Raw genomic sequence first — 21,101 nt, forward strand, 5'->3', positions numbered from 1 at the left:
GATTTCTAGGTCAGTTTTGAAACTGGGTCATGCGGGGTCAAAAAATAGGTCAGAAGGCCAGATCAAAGGAAAAGCTTGTGAACACTCTTTAGGCCACAGTTGTGACTCAATCTTTATGAAACTTGGTCAGAATGTTTGTCTTGATGATCTCTAGGACGAGTTTTAATCTGGGTCATTAAAAACTAGGTCACATGGTCAAATCAAAGGAAAAGTTTGAGAACACTCTAAAGGCTACAGTTGTGACTCAGTCTTTATGAAACTTGGTCAGAATGTTTGTCTTGATGATCTCTAGGTTAAATTCAAAACTGGCTCATGTGGGATAAAAAACTAGGTCAGTAGGCCAGACCAACTTTGGTGAGCGATATATAGGGCCATCATGGCCCTCTTGTTTTTTTTATTTTTTGGTGGAGTTTACGTGTATGTGAATTTATCTACTATTTATTTGAAGTCGTTTAAACACTATTTCAGTTATTTACAAACAGGCAGTTGATAAGCCTTTTCTTCGTTCATGGAAAGAACCAGTTATAGACTCGCATAAGTCAAAAGAATTTGTAGTTTTGCTTGTTTTATATGTAAAAGGACCAAAATAATTGAGGATAAATCACAGTACACTGTCATGTAAAGTTATTGGTTTTATCGCTTGCACATATGTTTAACGCTAATCGTGTTAAGTACATACATAGGTTTAGTATTTGGGGGAATTATAATACTTTTTACATAAATTAATGAGGAATTGAATCCCCCTTTTTATACATGTAAGTTTTATTTGAATTTATCTCATATTCACAACAAAATCAGCATTTAAACCCAAATAAGCAGTCATGACAGTTTCTTTCGGGTGGAGAAAATAACTCGTAACTGTTTCCTAGGATCGCGTCAAGTAAGGCTCGCATATTCCATAAGACATTACCAACTTCTTGTGCACCCCCCCCCCCCCCCCCCCATGAGTGGTGGGGGCATATAGATTTGCTCTTGTCCATGGTCTGTCCGTCCTTCCATCAGTGCGTTCGTCTGAAGTTCGTGACACGCCTAGCTCAAAAAGTATTTAATATAAATTAATGAAACCTTGCATGAGTCTTTATCATGATATGAACTTGCGCACCTTCTATTTTTCGTCTGGCTCCGCCCCCTAATTTTAGAGTTATGGCCCCTGAAATAGTCAAAAATGCACATTTTCACCTAGTGACACGCCTAGCTCAAAATGTATTTGATATAGATTCATGAAACCTTGCATGGGTCTTAATCATCATATGAACTTGCGCACCTTTCATTTTTCATTTGGTCTGCCCCCTATTTCTAGAGTTATGGCCCTTGAAATAGTCAAAAATGCACATTTTCACTTTGTGACACGCCTAGCTCCAAAAGTATTTGATATAGATTCACGAAACCTTGCATGAGTCTTAATCATGATATGAACTTGCGCACCTCCTATTTTTCATCTGGGTCCACCCCCTATTTCTAGAGTTATGGCCCCTGAAATAGTCAAAAATGCACATTTTCACCTTGTGACACGCCTGGCTCAAAAAGTATTTGATATAAATTGATGAAACCTTGCATGAATCTGGGTCCGCCCCCTATTTCCAGAGTTATGGCCCCTGAAATAGTAAAAAAATGCACATTTTCACTTAATTATGTGCCTCACTCAGAAAGTATTTAATGTAAATTCATGAAACCTTGCTTGAGTCTTTATCATAATGTGACCTTGCACACTTGGCATTCTTCTTGAGAATTTTAGCGTTTATTACAGAGTTATGGCCCTTGAAATAGCCAAAATAGTGGATTTTTTGTTTGTGATGCTCATAGCTGAAAAAGTATATGGTATAGAATAATGAATCCATTTCATAATATTTTTAGCTCGACTATTCGAAGAATAGTCTAGCTATTCTACTCACCCTGGCGTCGGCGTCGGCGTTGACGTCACACCTTGGTTAAGTTTTTGCATGCAAGTACATACAGCCATCAATTAAAGACATATAGCTTTGAAACTTATTTTTTCTTTTTCTAGGTCAATTACCAACCTCTCTGGGTCAAGTCCCATAACTCTGACATGTATTTTGAGCAAATTATGCCCCCTTTTGGACTTAGAAAATTTTGGTTAAAGTTTTACATGCAAGTTACTATCTCCAAAACTAATGCAGATATTGATTTGAAACTTCACATGTGTCTTCGGGGTTATAAAACTAGTTGATAGCAGCAAGTCCCATAACTCTGACCTTCATTTTGGCCAAATTATGCCCCCTTTTGTACTTAGAAAATTCTGGTTAAAGTTTTGCGTGCAAGTACATACAGCTATTTCTAAAATGCATATAGATTTGAAACTTATTTTTTCTTTTTCTAGATCAATTACCAACCTCACTGGGTCAAGTCCCATAACTCTGACATGTATTTTGAGCAAATTATGCCCCCTTTTGGACTTAGAAAATTTTGGTTAAAGTTTTACATGCAGGTTACTATCTCCAAAACTAATGCAGATATTGATTTGAAACTTCACATGTGTCTTCGGGGTTATAAAACTAGTTAATAGCAGCAAGTCCTATAACTCTGACCTTCATTTTGGCCAAATTATGCCCCCTTTTGGACTTAGCAAATTCTGGTTAAAGTTTTGCGTGCAAGTACATACAGCTATTTTTAAAAGGCATATAGATTTGAAACTTATTTTTTCTTTTTCTAGATCAATAACCAACCTCACTGGGTCAAGTCCCATAACTCTGGCATGTATTTTGGGCAAATTATGCCCCCTTTTGGTTAAAGTTTTACATGCGAGTGTCTATCTCCAAAACTAATGCAGATATTGAATTGAAACTTCACATGTGCCTTCGGGGTTATAAAACTAGTTGATAGCAGCAAGTCCCATAACTGACATGCATTTTGGTCAAATTATGCCCCCTTTTGAACTTAAAACTCTTTTGATATTTAACCTTTTTGGGTAATATTTTCCTGCTTCTGGGACAATATTTCGAATAGTCGAGCTTGGCTGTCTTACGGACAGCTCTTGTTTTTTAGGCTGTACCCCATTAAGACTGCAAACATTTGAATGATTTCCCCTTATTTGTGACAAATGTACCAGTGGGGGGCACACCCTGTGTGCTACAGACACATTCTAGTTTCAACTAAATATGCATGGTCGGTAAAGATGAGCAAATCCAACAACTCGACCACAAGTCAGTCACGTTTTATAATTATTGTGAAAGCTAAACTTGAGATTCATTATTTAAAAGAAAAGTCTGCAGCAAAAGGTACTGAAATTTAAGCAGAAAAATGCCTGTAATGTATAAGAGGGTGTCTTTTTTTTCACATCCTAAATGTAGTGTGCATTGTGGCAAGATTCATTTACATTTTAAATGAAGATTAGTACATCTGTTACATTCCGGTTAAACACGCGTTCCAAGCATTTTATCGTCATGCAGCCAATGTAAACAAGTTCATTCAATTTACTCGAATTGGAAAAAATACAAGGGCGGAGTTACCTGTATAGATGAGGTCCAAAAATAGCTTCAGCATTGCTGCTTTTGTGACGTAAAGGTAAAAGTCTATCGATTTAAAAAAAGGAGAAAGGGCAATTTGATCTGCAAACAGTAGTAAGTATAACTTTCCTGTTTCAAACTTTGAAATAGTACAGATATTCACTGGTTATCATATTGTAAATTCAGTTAGGTTCAGATACACTCAGTGGTATATTATTTATATTTACAGACTGGTCATCTATCCTGTTACTGCTCTGGACGTCTCTCCTGTTACAGCTTTCGTGTAAATACAGTTTAAATAGCAGACTCCCTATTGTTAAAATGAAACTTAACAGTTACCTTGTAAGGAAGCAACACATATTTAAATACAACTTATATATGTGTTATTAAGCTGTATATCAGTTAAAATATAAACAGTTGTCTTTGCTGTCACACAACATGTCTCTCATGTAACAACAAAACTAAATATACGGCGGGAGAATTAAAGATATTAGCACTATGCTTGCTGATGTATGTTTTTTATTTGGATTATGAAGTAATTGAAACAATGTTTGAAGTTAACTAGATCTACTCTTCATATAGTTTTATTTCATTTGCTGTTTTGCAAATAATTTCATTCCTGTAACAGTTTGCGTCTTTACTGTTATAAAAATGGCCGTTATATGAGTGACTGTTACAGGAGTGAATTATTTTGCGTATTTGCATATTAAAAATAATAATGGATCCCTTAGGGATGCCCAATGTGTTATTAGCCCACCATCATCAGATGGTGGGCTATTCAAATCACTGCGTCCGTGGTCCGTTGTCCTTCTGTCCGTCCGTCCGTTAACAATTTCTTGTTATTGCATCTCCTCAGAAACTACAAGGGGGATTTTGACAATACTTTGTCAGAATGGTGTAGTGGTACCCTAGTTGTGTCCCCCTGAAAATCAGACTGGTTCAACAATTTTTGAGTGAGTTATGGCCCTTTGTTTATTTTTAGCCCACCATCATCAGATGGTGGGCTATTCAAATCACTGCGTCCGTGGTCCGTTGTCCTTCTGTCCGTCTGTCCGTTAACAATATCTCGTTATCGCATCTCCTCAGAAACTACTGGGGGAATTTTGACCAAACTTTGTCAGAATGATGTATTGGTACCCTAGTTGTGGCCCCCTGAAAATCAGACTGGTTTAACAATTTTTGAGTGCGTTATGGCCCTTTGTTTATTTTTAGCTCACCTGAGCACAAAGTGCTCAGGGTGAGGTATTGTGATCGCTCACCGTCTGGCGTCTGTCCGTCCGTCCACACTTTCCTTTAAACAACATCTCCTAAGCCAACAGGCCAATTTTGATGAAACTTCATAGGGATGTTCCTTGGATGGCCCCCTTTCAAAATTGTTCAAAGAATTGAATTCCATGCAGAACACTGGTTGCCATGGCAACCGAAAGGAAAAACTTTAAAAATCTTCTTCTCAAAAACCAGAAGCCCTAGAGCTTAGATATTTGGTGTGAAGCATTGCCTAGTGGACATCTACCAAGTTTGTTCAAATCATGACCCCGGGGTCAAAATTGACCCTGCCCCAGGGGTCACTTGATTTTACATAAGAAAATCTTAAAAAATCTTCTTCTCAAAAACCAGAAACCTTAGAGCTTAGATATTTGACATGTAGCATTGCCTAGTGGACCTCTACTAAAATTGTTCAAATCATGACCCCGGGGTCCATGGTTCGCACAGGTCCTTGAAAGTCCTTGAATTTGATCCTAAGTCCTTGAAATGTCCTTGATTTTTTTCTCCCAAAAATCCCCTGAAAAAGTACTTGAATTTTGAAAAAAAAGGTAGAAAAGTCCTTAAATTTTACAAAAAACGGGGGTGAAATTGATTGTAGGGGAAAAAATACAAAAAAAAAATAAAAAATAATAAAAACACGAAAAAAAAAGGGTGTAAAAAAAAAACATCACACCCACGGAGGGAACGTATTGAACACCGTTTGGGTACGAATTGATACGGAAAGCGTTTTCCAAGTTAAAATTTATGCCAACGTCATTGTACGTACTTATCAAAAACAAAAAGGGCCCAAAAAAAATAAATTTTTTTTCACCAATAAAGGTTTTACCATGATTTTCACGTGGTTAAGGGGTTTTTTAAACAACAAGCTGTGTTGTTTTTGGTCGGAACTTGGGAAAGTGCGTTGAAATCACACGCGAAAACAAAAAGGAATCCCTTTGAGGACAAATTGAAAACTAGTTTGAGAGCTTGAAAGCTTATAAAAAATGTACAGTATGTATCAGGAAAAATATAGCTCTTAAAGGTAATCCCATTGAAGATCTCTAAGGTTAAGTATCTATTGTGCTTAGGGAAAAAAAAACTGTTCTGTAACTTTTTCTTCAAAAAGCCTTATGAAGACCCAAAAAGGTTTTGAATTTAGTTTTAAAAGCGTTTAAATACCTTGAAAATGTAAAAAAGTTTTTAAAAAGCCCTTGAATTTTTTTGGCCAAGTCCTTATAAACCTGGGGTAAAATTGACCCCCCCCAGGGGTCATTTGATTTTAATAAAAAAAACTTAAAAAAATTTTCTAAAAATAAACTAGAAGGCCTGAACAAAAATTTTCGACATGTTCATTCCCCTAGGGGGCCTCCCAAAATTTTTCCCCCTTGTCCCCCGGGTAAAAAATTGACTCCGCCCTGGGCACTTGATTTTTACATAGGAAATCAAAAAAAAAATCTAAAAAAAAACCAAAAGGCCTAGATCTTAATATTTGACTGGCATTCCCTATTGTTTTTTAAAAGTTTATTCAAATAAAGACCCCTGGGCCCTATTGACCCCCCCCCTGGGTTACTGTTGTACATAAAAAATTTTAAAATTTTTTCAAAAAATAAACAAAAGAGTTTAGTTTTTGCATTAGCATTCCCCAATGGACCCAACAAAAGTTTTCAAATCTTTTTTTTAAAGTTACTTAAAGAAAATTTCAACTTATTTTCTAAAAATTTTTTTTGATTGATTTCTATTTGACTTTGACCTTGAAGATTTGTTTTTTAATTCAATGAAACGGTAGCGATTAGGGCCCATCATGCCCTCTTTTTAAAAATTTACATATTTTAATATAGGAAAAACTTTGAAAACCTTCTTGCCAAAACCACAGAGCCTAGGGCTTTAATATTTGGTATTTTAACATCATTTTTGGGTCCCTTACCAAGGGTTTATTCAAATTTTTTCCCCCTGGGGTCAAAAAAGGCCCTCCCCCGGGGGTCACGGTTTCTTAGACTTATATAAGGGAAAAACTTTAAAAAACCTCTTGTCCAAAACGCAGGACCTAGGGCTTAAAATTTTTGTTTTTTAAACATCATCAGGGGCCCCCACGGTTTGTTAAAATTATTCCCTAATAAATTGGGGGCCCTTCCCTGGGGGAAATTGTTTTTCATAAAAAAAGGGAAAAAAAAACTTAAAAATTTCTTGCCCAAAAACCCAAAGTTTAGGGCTTTGATTTTTGCTGTAGACACTAGGGGGGTCCCCTACCAAAGTTTGTTAAATATCCCCCAGGTCAAATATGGCCCCCCCGGGGGGTCACAGGGATTAAAAGAATATATGGGAAAAATTTTTAAAATTTCTTGCCCGTAACCTACAACATTAAAATTTGGACCACTTTTTAAATACATAGTTTTGAGTGGGCAAGTAAACCTTGAATATTCCCTTTTATCTTGCCCTAGTGCCCACTTTCACTTTTATACTACACCCTTAAAATTTGGACCACATGCATAGTTTTGTGTCCCGAAAAAAACTCGCCCTTTTGATTCCGTGACCTATTTCACTTTTTACTCCCTGTCACAAATGACAAGGTGAGCTTTTTATCCGCGGCGTCCATGTCCCCCCCGTTCCGTGCGTCCTTTCCTAAACTTTTGCTTGTGACCATCTAGGGTCACATTTTCATGGGATCTTTATGAAATTTGGTCGAATGTTCATTTTGGTTATCGGGTCGTTCGCCCTGGTCACTCCAAAAAACTGTCAGAAAGTCAAAAAATGAAAAACCTTGTGACCCTCTAGAGCCAATTTTCACAAGATCTTCATGAAAATTGGTCAAATTTTTCACCTTGATATATCTGGGTCAAGTTCAAAAATTTGGGCAATCCTTCAAAAACTGGGTCGTGGGCAAAAAATAAAAAAACATTTGTGCCTCTCAGGGCCATTTTTTTTTACAGATCTTCATAAAAAGGGTCAAAAGTTCCCCTTTGATGATACATAAATTTTTCGAAACGGGGTCACGTGCCGTCAAAAATGTCAGTAGGCAAATAATGAAAAACCCCTTGTGGGCCTCTCTAAAGGCCATTTTTTTATGGGACCCTTATGAAATTTTGGTCTAAATTTTCATTTTGGAAAATTTCTAGGTAAAGTTAGTAACTGGCATGTCGGTAAAAAACAGTCATAGGTTTAAAAAAATAGATAAAACCTTGTGCCTCCTAGAGGCCATTATTTCATGAGATTTTTCATGAAAATTGGTCAAATTTTCCCCTTTGATGATATCTGGGTAAAATTTTGAAAGGGGGGTCCGTCCTTTTTAAAAACAGTCAGAAGGTCAAATAAAGAAAACCCTTTGTGAATTTCCAAAGGGCCAAAATTTTTTCATGGTCTGTATGAAAGCGGGTCGAATGTTCTCTTGATGTATTGATCAAGTTCAAAAGTGGGCCCCACTGCCATCAAAAACTGGTCAGTATCAAAAAATAAAAAAAACCTTGTGCCCTCAAAAAACCAATTTTTTCATGGGATCTGTTGAAAAGGGTCTAATGTTCATCTTGAGATATCTGTTCAAGTTCAAAACAGGGTCAGTGCGGTCAAAAATGGGTTTCCGTAGGTTAAAATAAAAAACCCCTTGTGATCTCTAGGGGCCCATACTTGTGAAGGATCCCAAAAAAAATTTGCAAATTTCCCTTTGATGATATCTGGCAGTTGAAAGGGGTCACTGCCAAAAAAAACGGGGCAATAGTTAAAAATAAAAAACTTGTGACCCTCTAGAGCCCATTTTTTTTTAAAATGGATTTTCAAAAAATTGGGTCAAAATTTTTTTTTAAAATCTGGGTCAATTAAAAAAGGGCACTGAGTAAAAAACAGGTGTGGGTCAAATAATAGAAAAAACGACGTCTACCAAAAATTTGGGTCATGGGGGAAGGGGGGACGATTCGGGACCCATGGTCCTTTTGTTAAGGACAGGCTAAAAATTTGGCCATGCATACCCCTCATCCAATCAAATGCATATTTTTAGGTGCTCCATTTTTTAAAAACCCAAATTTAAAAAGTGCATGTTTATATTTCTGTTTTCAGACTTCGGAGTTACATTCACTACCCATTGCAGGTAAAACTCTATGGGTACTGATGTACATATAAAACAAGCCATGCGTCCCATAAAAAAAAAAGGCCAAAATTCGCTTTTTGTTTCCCCTTTAAAAAAATATCTTTTTGTCTTTTCATTTAATTAAAACCTAACCACAACCTTTTTGTCTTTTTGGTTTACGGGAAAATTTTGTTTCTTTCAGCGCAATTATTTCACGTCTATGTCCCACAACAGAAGATATGACGAAATAAAAATGCCTTTTTGTTTATTTTTTGCCTTTTTGCTTTTCCCCCATATCAGATATGGTTTTCTTATAAAATAATTTTTTTTTTTAACGTCTTATTTGTTCTGTGTAAACTTCATCTCCCTTCTTCGAAAATAAAGCATTTTTCGGGGAAATTCTTTCTCCTAAATTTTGACTTAAACAGACAAGAAAAGCGCCAATTTTTTTGTCCTTTCCGAGACACCTTTTTTCTTTGTGAAGGAACAATTTAGATTTAATCACTTTTTTGGTATAAAAGCGCAAGGATAGTTCTAAGTGAAACATTGACAGAATTAAACGGGTTATAGTATAAAAAATTTTTGTTGAAATTTCAAAATGCTTTTTTCCTAACACATTCTTTTTCCGTAACACAAAGAAACAAGGGTTTTTTTTTCAAATCATTTTTTAAAAACATACTGGAGCTTTTTATCAATTTTTTAATGAAACCCACCTTAATTTTTTATACAAAATAAAATAAATTAAAATTTTTAAGAACTTTCTTTTTTCCAAACAAAAAGTTATCCTTATTTTTGTGGTACAATCTGAACTGAAATACAATGGAAAGAATATGTTTTAATCTTAACAGCTTTATAAAAGTTAAAAGCTTCAAAAAAATAATACATTTCTTTCTAAACCCCCCTTTTTTAGGCAAAAAAAAGGCATGCATGAGGGTGTTACGGACAAAAATTATGCAAATAATTCAAAATATTTTCTGTTTTCAAAAAAAACAGCCTGGACCTTTGAAATAATCAAATTTTTTTGAAATAAAACGAGACTCTGAATGCAAAAAAAACCCCAAACTTTTTCAATTTTGTATAAAACAAAAGAATTGAAGTAAAAGCAAAACATTTGACATTTGGCATATTCTTGGGGTATGGATTTTTTGGGGTTTAAAAGGGGGTTGGGGAGCCCTTTCAAATTAAAAAAAATTTTTTTTAAACCACCCAAAATGGCATATTTTCTGTGCCTTCGGGCCAGATTAAGGTTTTGGTTTTCAATTTTCATTCTATTCATTGCCTATCAATTTTTTCTGAACTGATGAAATCACATAAATTGAAGCTTTTTAAAACATCTTAAAAAAAAATTACAAGCAAAACACGTGATTACCGTTTCTCCTTGCAGCTTTCTCCCTTCAAAATGAAGTTTTAAATTTGGTTTTTTTTGTGGGTTTTAAAAAGCCCTTTTCAAAAGAATTTCAGTTATTAATTAACAATTTTTTATTTTATTCGTACTGTACAAACATGTTCTCTGCAAGTAAAATGCCAAATTCCTCACTCACAGAGGGAGAGGTTAAATTTTTTAAATCAAAGTTTGATTTTCGATTGGGGTTTTCAAAAATTTTTCCAGTATTTTTTTCCCCAAGAAAATAAATTAATTAGGGGAAACATAAAAAAAGAAATAAAAGTGATAAAAAAATAATTAAAAAACTTTTCTCCGGTCATTCTATTTATTAAAAAAAAAAAGTCAAAATTTAAACAAAATATTTTTTGGGAAAAAAAAAAGGAATGATGTATTTGGGAATTTTAAGAAAAAAAAAAAATGTAAGTCATTTCTGACTCAAAACTAATGATAAAAATTATCACAGTGAAAATTTAATTATTCGTAAACAGTTAAAAATTACAGGAATTTTTTTTGGGATGCTTAAAATATTGTAGGTTTTATTTGGGTCCACAGATAAATGTCACATGATATTTACAACTCCTTTTTAAAAACCCCGCAAGGGGGTTTGTTTCATTAGTTTCCAATTTTTAAAACACAGTTTAATCTTTTTTAAGATGTTGTTCTAGCTTTTAAAATTTAACAAGTTCTTCCCATTTTTTAAAGTTTCTCTTTAAATGAAATTTTTTATGAATCATAGAGTTCTTTATGTTAAACTTTTTTTTAACTTTTTTTAAAAAATTTTGACGATAGGTTATAAAGATGAAATGTTTTGCCCAACAAAGTTAGTAGGTGGTTTCTTCCCCCACCAAAATTTTGGAAATTGTGGTTTATTTTGTTTAGTTTTTAGGTTTAAAATTTTAATTCGTAAATAACAAGTCTAAATGGTGTAAAAAAACAGGCGCAAGGTAATTCTTACCCATTAATCATGACATTGCAAAACATTATTACTTATCTGCCCCCCCCCCCCCCTTTTGACGAAATTAGGTCAAATGTTTGTCCTGACCCAACTAAAGGGGATTTTTTTTTCCTATTTCAGTGAGGATCCTTCCCAAGTACATTTTTTTAGTATATAGGGAAAAAAAAAAACAATATCCCAATTTATTAAACAAATAGCACGAAAATTGTCAATAAATGACTTTTTTATTTTGCAAGTTTTTCAGCCCTTATTTTTTCGAAAACAATTCCGAAAACCGTCAAATTTACTTTTTTTCTTAAATTTTTTGTTATTTATTTTTCTTGATCATTTTTAAAATAAAAAGTTAAAGAACAAAAAATTTTCTAAAACCAAGTAGAAAAGGGTTTTGGGGATGATGCTTTTCCGTAACTTTGTGGGAAATTTCGGCTTTCATTTTAAAAAAATTGCGAAAACTGCCAAACTAGCCCAAAAACAAAAAAAGACCTTTTTTAAAGAGAAAGACTGAATTTTTTTGAAAAAAAATATTTGATTGAATAAATGCATTTAAAAGGTTTCAAAACTGAAAACATAAAAAAAAATTTTTAGAATTTTGAACTTCAAAAAAAATAAAAAATAAAAACTTTTGGGGAAATTTTTTATTTTTTGGGTTTTTTTACATTCTTTTTTTTACCTTTATCATGTGGGAACAATTTTGTTTGCTCCAAGGGGTTATTTTAATAAACATCCTTTAAAAATGGTCTGTCTGTTTTTTTTTTTTTCCCTGAAAATTCATCTTTATTGAAAAAAAAAAATTGTCGAACTATAACAGCGACAACTACCCTGTTTTTTTTAACCCAAAGGGAAATTTTTAAATTCATTTCAAAAAAAAAAGATTTTACAAACTTTTTTTTTTTGACCCAAGGAAACAAAAAAAAAACATTTTATTGTGACTGGCGTTGTTTTGTATTCCAAAATAAATTTGACCAATTTTGACCTAGGGGGCCCATTCCCCTTTATCAAGAACATTAAATTTGGGCACATGCATATTTTGTGCACCGAAAAGCAAATGACCCAGGCCACTTTTTAAAATTTTGGAAGGAAAAGGCTCAAATTTTGGGCCACATGCATAGTTTTTGTTTTTCCAAATGAAATTTGACCTTTATTTGACCTAGTGACCTACTTTACATTTCTCAATGTTTAAACTTTATAGGAGAATTGCCATGAAAAATGATGACCCCATCTTTTTGGGGTCACTCCAAAAGGTCAAGGTCAAAGGGCCTGAACATTTAAAACCATTTCCGGCAGTAATTGAAACCATTGACCCCAAAAGATGAAACTTCATAGGTGATTGGTCATCAGATAGAAAGACCCCAAAAAGATTTTTGGTCACCGTTCAAGGAAAGGGCCCCAGGGGCCTGAACGGGGAAACCCTTTCCCAACAAAAACTTGAGAACCTCTCGACCCCAAAAATTTTAAATTAAAAGGATGTTTTCATGCAAAATTAAAAACCCCCCAAAATTTTTGGGGCATTTGTAAGGGGCAAGCACAGGGGCCTGAAAAATTAAAACCTTTCCCCGGGCAGTAATTGAGAACCATTGACCCGAATTAGAAACTTCATAGGATAATTGGTATGCAAGTAGAAACCCCCCAAACGATTTTAGGGTCCCCTTTTTAAAGGGCAAGGCCAAGGGCCTAACAGGAAAACCATTTCCAACAATAACTTTTAGAAACTTTCACCCAGAATTTGAAAATTATAGGGTATTGTTCATGCAGAGTAAATTTACCCCTATTGTTTTTGGGGTTCTCCGTTAAAGGTCAAGGTACGAGGCCGAACATTGATGCCAGTTCCGATCAAAACTTAGAACCCCCTGCCCAAAGTTTTAAAATTCATAAAATGATTGAACATGCAAATAGATACCCCCATTGATTTTGGGGTCACTATTAAAGGGCAAGGTCAAGTGGCCCCTTTTATTAAAATCAAATTTTTTTTAAAAAACTTAGAAACCCCTTTATCTACAATGTTTAAACTTAATGGATGATTGGACTGCAAAAATGACCCCTATTTTTTTGAGGTCCTTGATCAAAGGCAAGGGCAAGAGCCTGAACGTGACTTGAGAACCCCTGGCCAAAGGGTTGAAAATTTAGCAGGATACTGGGACAGCCAAGTAGATGATCCCAATTTCAGCCAACCATCATGTCTCTTTGACTTTCGTTGACCCATTGACTTCTTGCCTATAGGACTTCTTGGGGGGAGAATGTGCTTTTTTACAAAAGATTTTTCAGTTTGACCTTGATTTTTTCCTTTAGCTTTTTGAAATTTTGGGCATTCAAAAAGGCTCAATGGTGGTGCCAAGATCATCTGTGAATTTTGTTTTTGGAAATGTCCCTTTGAAACACTTTTCTTACAGTAATGAAACCCGCATGTTTTTTTATGTAAAAGAATTATTACTGTTACATTGAGACCGAAAAAAAATTAAACACTACTTACCAACTTCCAAAAGGTACCCCAATAAAAAAAAACAAATGTCCCCTTGGGCCCCCAAAATTTTATCTTGAAAAAAAGATACTTTTCCAAATGGAACGTGCATATATAATATAACAGACGGATCGACTGTAATTTTTATTGAAAAAACCCTTTTTGTTAAGGGGACTAAAATTGGGTACAAAATTTGGAATTAATTAAGTGTGCCTTTTTCCCCCAAAAATTCATAGCTTTAGACAAGTGTCAATTAAAAATTGGGTATTTTTTTAGTATTGAACTTTGCAGTTTTTTTTAAAAAAAAAAATTAAACATCTAAAAAATTACCTGGGGACAGTAAAAATGTCAAATTTTGATACTAAATGTACAAAAAAAAGTGTTTTAAAAACGTTAAAAAGGACAAAGAAGTGCTCAATGTACTATATAGCAAATATTTTTTCCCAAAGCAATTCCAAAGCAATATTTAAAAGCTTTTAAATTTTTTCTGGGCAGAAAAAGTTGCGAAAATAATATTTACTCTTATTAGCCAAATGAAAAGACCAAAAACCCCCTTTCAAGTTATGGCACCATCACCCAAAATTTTCCCAAAACAGTATTGTTGGATCAGGGGGACTTTAACCTACCGATATGGAATTCTGAATCCCCTAAGGCCAACTGCAAATACAGGGACCTTTAGTCCTTTTACGACACCTTCCTTGACAATCTTGTTAACTTTAACCTTCAACAAATGGTCACAATCCCCACTAGGAAAGAAATTATTCTAGATCTTTTACTTACATGTACAAATTATCCTGCCCAAGTCAACGCCACTAAAACTCTCCCAAGCCTTGGTACCTCAGACCATGACATAGTTTTTCATGAACTAAATATTAACATACTGGTCTAATTTCAAATCATACTTTAGTTTTAGTGTTCAATTTTCCAACTCAAACCATACAGATCCCAACTCCACATGGAATGCATTTAAAGAAGAAATAAATAAGCTGAGTGGTAAACACATCCCAACAAAACTAAGTAAGACATGTGCAGACCTCCCCTGGTTATCCCCCAAAATTCTCAGACTTACACGTAAATGGGACAGAATGTATTCAAACATGAAAAAGAAAGGTAAACAATCAAGCATTGCCCAGGCCCTAAAATGTAGGATCCAAAAGAAAATAACCTCCTAATGGTCTTATTTGGAATCGCTCATTTTTACTGGCGACTCCCAACCGGGTAGGAACAAAAAGTTCTACTCGTTTGTTAAACATAACAAAACAGAGAGTTGTGGTGTAGCCTCCTTGAAGTATGAGGGCCTAACTCATACCGACCCGGTCACAACGGCAAATATCCTCAGTAAACAGTTTGAATCTTTCTTTTCAAAGCCCCAACCCCTAAGCCTGAAACAACTCAGCAAAAAAGCAACAAACCCTAAATCAGCACCAGAGATGCGAACGATCCTCATAACTGTTGAGGGCGTGGACAAGTTACTAATGGGGCTAAATCCAAATAAAGCCTCTGGTCCTGATGAAATTTCCCCAAGATTACTTAAGGAGCTTCACCAGGAGATAGCCCCAGTCATTACAAAGATATTCCAACTATCTCTTGAAACAGGTCAAGTCCCAGAAGACTGGAAGAGAGCAATCGTTGCACTAGTATACAAGAAAATCCAAAATCCAAGGCTAGTAACTATAGGCCCATATATATCCCTAACATGTTTTGCCTCTAAATTAATAGAACATATTCTTATCTCAAATATCAAGTCCCACTTTGACAGCAATGACCTCCTTAAAAGTAGCCAGTATCAACATGGCTTTAGGTCAGAGCATAGCCGTGAAACACAACTTATAAGCTTCACAAAAGAGGTATTTGACAATCTTGAGAATGGCCAACAGACTGACGTCATTGTTATGGACTTCAGTAAAGCCTTTGACAAGGTTGACCACCATAAATTGATTCATAAGCTTGATACCCTGGGAGTCCGCCCATTAGCATCCCAGTGGATCAAGTCATTACTCAAGGACCGTTCCCAAAGAGTAGTTGTGGATGGCTTCACCTCAGATGAACTTCCTGTTCTTTTCGGGGTTCTGCAAGGATCAGTCATTGGCCCTTATCTCTTTCTAGCCTTCATAAATTACATCACAGAGTCCATCAAAAGTAAGTCACAACTTTTTGCAGATGACACGATTGTATGACGGTTAAATCCTCCCTTGATTCTCAATCCCTACAAAATGATCTTCCTAGAAGCCTGGGAAAAGGACTGGTCAATGGAGATCAATCCAGATAAGTGTGAGGTGTTGAGGATTACTCAAAAGAAAAAAACCTATCATCTACAATTATTATACACTCCATAATATATCACTAAAAACTACAGAAGCTGCTAAATACCTGGGCGTTACACTAAGTAAAGCTCTCAGCTGGTCAAAACACATTGATAACATCACATTGAAAGTAAATAATTCACTTAGATAAGATTCATCAAAAGAAATGTCAAAACAAACAACAGAAAAGTAAAAGAAACAGCTTACAACAGTTACGTCTGCCCACAGCTTCAATACTGTTCCACTATATGGCACCCTTGGCAAAAATCCCTCACATACAAAATTGAACGAGTACAACCATCTGCAGCTCGATACGTATGTAACAACTATGTTCAAACAAGCAGTGTCACCCAAATGCTTAATTATCTCAACTGGCAATCCTTTGAACAAAGCTGCATTAGAAATTCCCTTATTATATTTTTAGCTCACCTGTCACGTAGTGACATGGTGAGCTTTTGTGATCACCTTTTGTCCGTCATCCGTCCGTCCACAATTTCCTTGTGAACACGATAGATACCACATTTTGTATTTGATTTTTATCAAACTTGCACACAACTTGAATAATATCTCGGTTCCTTTCGAAAACTGGCCAGATCCCATCATGGGTTCCAGAGTTATGCGAACTTATGGCCCCTTAAATGGTCAAAATTTGCCATTTTTGGCTTGTGAACACGAGAGAGACCAAATTTTGCAACCAACTTAAATAAAACTTTCACACAACTTGTATTGGCGTAATATCTTGGTTCTTTTTTGAAAACTGGCCAGATCCCTTCATGGGATCCAGAGCTATGGCCCCTAAAAGGGCCAAAATTTGCTGTTTTTGGCTTGTGAACACGATAGAGACCACATTGTGCAATCAACTTTAATAAAACTTGCACGCAACTTGTATTGGCATAATATCTCGGTTCCTTTTGAAAACTGGCCAGATCCCATCATGGGATCAAGAGTTATGGTCCCTTCAAGGGCCAAAATTTGCTATTTTTGGCTTGTGAACACGATAGAGACCACATTTTGCAATCAACTTTAATAAAACTTGCACATGACTTGTATTGGCATAATATCTCGGTTCCTTTTGAAAACTGGCCAGATCCCATCATGGGTTGCAGAGTTATGGCCCCTTAAAGGGCCAGATTTTGCTATTTTTGGCTTGTGAACACAATAGAGACAACCTTTTGCAATCGACTATAATCAAACTTGTACACAACTTGTATTGGCATAATATCTCGGTTCCTTTCGAAAACTGGCAAAAATTAGGTTACTAGGTCAAATCATAGGAAAACTTTGTATACACTCTAGAGGCCACTTTTTTTCTCCAATCTTTCCGAAACTTTGTCAGAATGTTTGTTTTCATGAAAGTTCGAATCTGGATCATGTAGGGTTAAAGACTAGTCAACTAGGTCAAATCAAAGAAAATACTTGTTTACACTCAAGAGGCCACGTTTTTGGTCCAGTCTTAATGAAAATTGGTCAGAATATTTGTCTCCATGAAATCACTAGGTAAAACATGTTTACACTGTTATGGTGTGTTACACAGGTGAGCACCTAGGGCCCTCTTGTTTAAAATAATGTACAGTCTTATTGCAGTTGACCATAACCACCTCACACCTACAAGGAACCTGAACTACTTGATCCCACAATCTCACACGCAATACCATTCAAACTCCTTTTTAGCTCACCTGAGCCTAAGGCTCATGGTGAGCTTTTGTGACCGCTCAGTGTTCGTCGTGTGTCATGTGTCGTGCGTCTGTCAACATTTTATAAAAAAATCTTCTTCTTGAAAACCACTGGGCAGAATTACACCAAATTTCACAGAAATGATCCCTGGGTGGTCCCCTTTCAAAATTGTTCAAAGAATTGAATTCCATGCAGAACTCTGGTTGCCATGGCAACCGAAAGGAAAAACTTGAAAAATCTTCTTGTCCAAAACGGCAAGGCGTAGAGCCTTGATATTTTGCATGTGACATCATCTTATGGTCCTCTATCAAGATTGTTCAAATTGTTCTCCTGGGGTGAAAAGAGGCCCCACCCCGGGGGTCACAAGTTTTACATATATACTTATATAGGAAAAAACTTTAAAAATCTTCTTGTCTAAAACCACAAGACCTAGGTCTTTGATATTTTGTATGTAGCATTGCCTTGCGGTCTTCTACCAAAATTATTCAAATTATGCCCCTGGGGTCAAAGGAGGCCCTGCCCCAGGGGGTCTCAAGTTTTACATAGACTTATATAGGAAAGAAAAAGAAGCTCTTTTTGTCTGAAAGTTCAAGGCCTAGGCCTTTGATATTTGGTATGTAGCATTGCATGGTGGATCTCTAACAAGTTTGATCAAATTATGTCCCTGGGGTGAAAAGAGGCCCTGCCCTGGGGGTCACTTGTTATAATTATGAGTTATACAGGAAAAAATACTTCAAAAATTATCAGATCATATTTCCTAGAATGTTTGATTATAATTACCTGATGACCCCAAGTGATTAGGGATCACTTGACTGTGACCTTGACCTACTGACCTACTTTCTTGTTTTAGCTCACCTGAGCCAAAGGCTCATGGTGAGTTTTTGTGACCGCTCAATGTCCGGCGTCCGTAGTGCGGTATGTGTCGTGCGTCGTCCGTCCGTCAACATTTCCTAAAAAAATTTTCTTCTTGAAAACCACTGCGCAGAATTACACCAAACTTCACAGGAATGATCCTTGGGTGGCCTCCTTTCAAAATTGTTCAAAGAATTGAATTCCATGCAGAACTCTGGTTGCCATGGCAACCGAAAGGAAAAACTTTAAAAATATTCTTGTCCAAAACCACAGGACCTAGGGCTTTGATATCTGGTGTGTAGCATCATCTAGTGGTCCTCTACCAAAATTGTTCAAATTATCCCCCTAGGGTCAAATATGGCCCGCACCGGGGGTCACATGGTTTATATAGACTTATATAGGGAAAACTTTGAAAATCGTCTTGTACAAAACCACATGGCCTAGGGCTTTGATATTTGGTATGTAGCATCATCTAGTGGTCCTCTACCAAGATTGTTCAAATTATCCCCCTAGGGTCAAATATTGCCCTGCCCTGGGGGTCACATGTTTTATATGGACTTATATAGGGAAAACTTTGAAAATCTTCTTGTACAAAACCACATGGCCTAGGGCTTTGATATTTGGTTTGTAGCATCATCTAGTGGTCCTCTACCAAGATTGTTCAAATTATCCATTAGGGTCAAATATGGCCCGCCCCGGGGGTCACAAGTTTTACATAGACTTATATAGGAAAAAAAGTTTAAAAATCTTCTTGTATGAAACCACAACCCTTAGACCTTTGATATTTGGTTTGTAGCATTGTCTTATGGTCCTCTACCAAAATTTTTCAAATTGTACCCCTTAAGTGAAAAGAGGCCCTGTCCTGGGGGTCCCAAGTTTTATATAGACTTATATAGGAAAAAGCTTTAAAAATCTTCTTGTCAGAAACCATACGACCTAGGCTTTTGATATTTGGTATGATGCATTGTCTAGTAGTCCTCTACCAAAATTGTTCAAATTATGCCCTTGTTTTTAAAAGAGGCCCCTCCCTGGGGTCACTTAGTTATTATGTGAGTTATATAGGAAAAATACTTAAAAAAACATCTGATCCTATTTCCAAGACTATTTAATTATAATTACCTGATGACCCCAAGTAATATGATGTCACTTGACTGTGACCTTGACCTACTGACCTGCTTTCATTTTTTAAGATACAGCCTTGAAATTTTGATGACGTACACAGTTTTGCACACAAATCGTAAAACTGAATTTCGTTGACCATGAATGTGACCTGCTGACTTTCTTAATATTTTATCATCAGTTTGACATTTGAAACATGTAGCTCAGGTGAGCGATCCAGGGTCATCATGACCCTCTTGTTTAAGATACAGCCTTGAAATTTGGATGACATGTACAGTTTTGCACACCGATCTTAAAACTGACTTTCAGTTACCATGAATTTGACTTACTGACCTACCTTCTTAATATTTTAGCATCAGTTTGCCATTTGAAACATGTGGCTCATATTACTCAGGTGAGCGATCCAGGGTCATCATGACCCTCTTGTTAACAAGAACAATTCGTTCCTGGAACGGTCTCCCCCTACATATACAGTCCAGCCCCAGTTTGATTCTATTCACTGAGAGGCTGGCAACTGTAACTTTCTAATCTATATCTATGTTTTTATCTTAGTAATTGTAGTTCTTTTTAACTTTGCACATAATGAGCTTGCTCATCTTTTAACAGTCTGTCCCAGACAAAGCGCCTCCCAGTTATAATCAGAATTGATTGTTGGGCAGTACACAGTGGATGTAGATGTAGACTGTTTCATATCTTGTGGACTTCATATTGGCTGTCAATATCATTGAATGTTTTGTGAAAAATGTCCATTTCTAGTGGATTTTGATAATTCTTTTATAATTTCTTGTTATTTCTGAAAGCTGATCAACCAAAAATGTTATTTTAGACTATGAAGAAGAAATTCTTCGTACTGCGAGCCACAAGCAGCAGTGGGCCAGCAAGACTTGACTATTTTGACAGTGAGAAAAAATTTAAAACAAGTCATCCACCAAAGAAATCTTACCAGCTCCACACCATTTTCAACATAAACAAGAAAATTGACTCGAAACACAAGCATGGGATAGCAGTTTTCTTGCCAGCAGAATGCTTCTCTGCGTTGGCCGAAAGTCAGGATGAACAAGAAGATTGGATAAATAAGATGCTTGAATATCAGAATGAATATTTACCACAAGATGAAGAACCTAGAGTGCATTATGGTAAGTATGATCTCCATTGCACTATCTTCCATGAGCAGTATTTCTCATGTTCATTATATACTTGTATTTCAAAGGAAACACTTAGCTTGACTATTCAGAGATTGAGAGCTGTCCTACTCACCATTTTGTTGGTGTCGGTGTCACACCTTGGTTAAGTTTTTCGTACCTGTCCACATTTTGACAAAGCCTTTTGACATATATAGCTTTGAAACTTTCAACACTTGTGTACCATCACCATGTCAAGTATTAGGCAAGAGTACATAACTCCATCGAGGATATTGTCTGAGTTTTGGCCCCTTTTAATTTACAAATCTTGGTTATGTTTTTCGTACAATTTTATTATTCATATTTATTTTGTGTAAACTGTTTGACATGTAGCTTTGACGCTTTTATCACTTTTTCATTTTAACAGTCTGTATCTGTAGGCAAGGGTACATAACTCTCTCAAGACATTTTGGCT

At 35.8% G+C, this 21,101-nt stretch overlaps 1 protein-coding gene across 5 annotated transcripts in view; it reads left to right on the forward strand.

Annotated features, from left to right (window-relative positions):
- The window catches only part of LOC123540115 (insulin receptor substrate 1-B-like), a 164,924-nt gene that overhangs the window by 23,878 nt on the left and 119,945 nt on the right, over nucleotides 1–21,101 (forward strand). For 3 of the 5 annotated variants that reach the window (XM_053526335.1, XM_045324910.2, XM_053526337.1), the window contains exons 2-3: nucleotides 3,694–3,747; nucleotides 20,332–20,641. In XM_053526335.1, the coding sequence (XP_053382310.1) occupies nucleotides 3,694–3,747; nucleotides 20,332–20,641 (364 nt within the window). The remainder of the gene's footprint in view (nucleotides 1–3,693; nucleotides 3,748–20,331; nucleotides 20,642–21,101) is intronic. The other 2 variants (XM_053526336.1, XM_053526338.1) reach the window with 1 other exon arrangement.

Source organism: Mercenaria mercenaria, chromosome 16 (genome assembly GCF_021730395.1).
Source record: "Mercenaria mercenaria strain notata chromosome 16, MADL_Memer_1, whole genome shotgun sequence".
Classification (NCBI taxonomy): domain Eukaryota; kingdom Metazoa; phylum Mollusca; class Bivalvia; order Venerida; family Veneridae; genus Mercenaria; species Mercenaria mercenaria.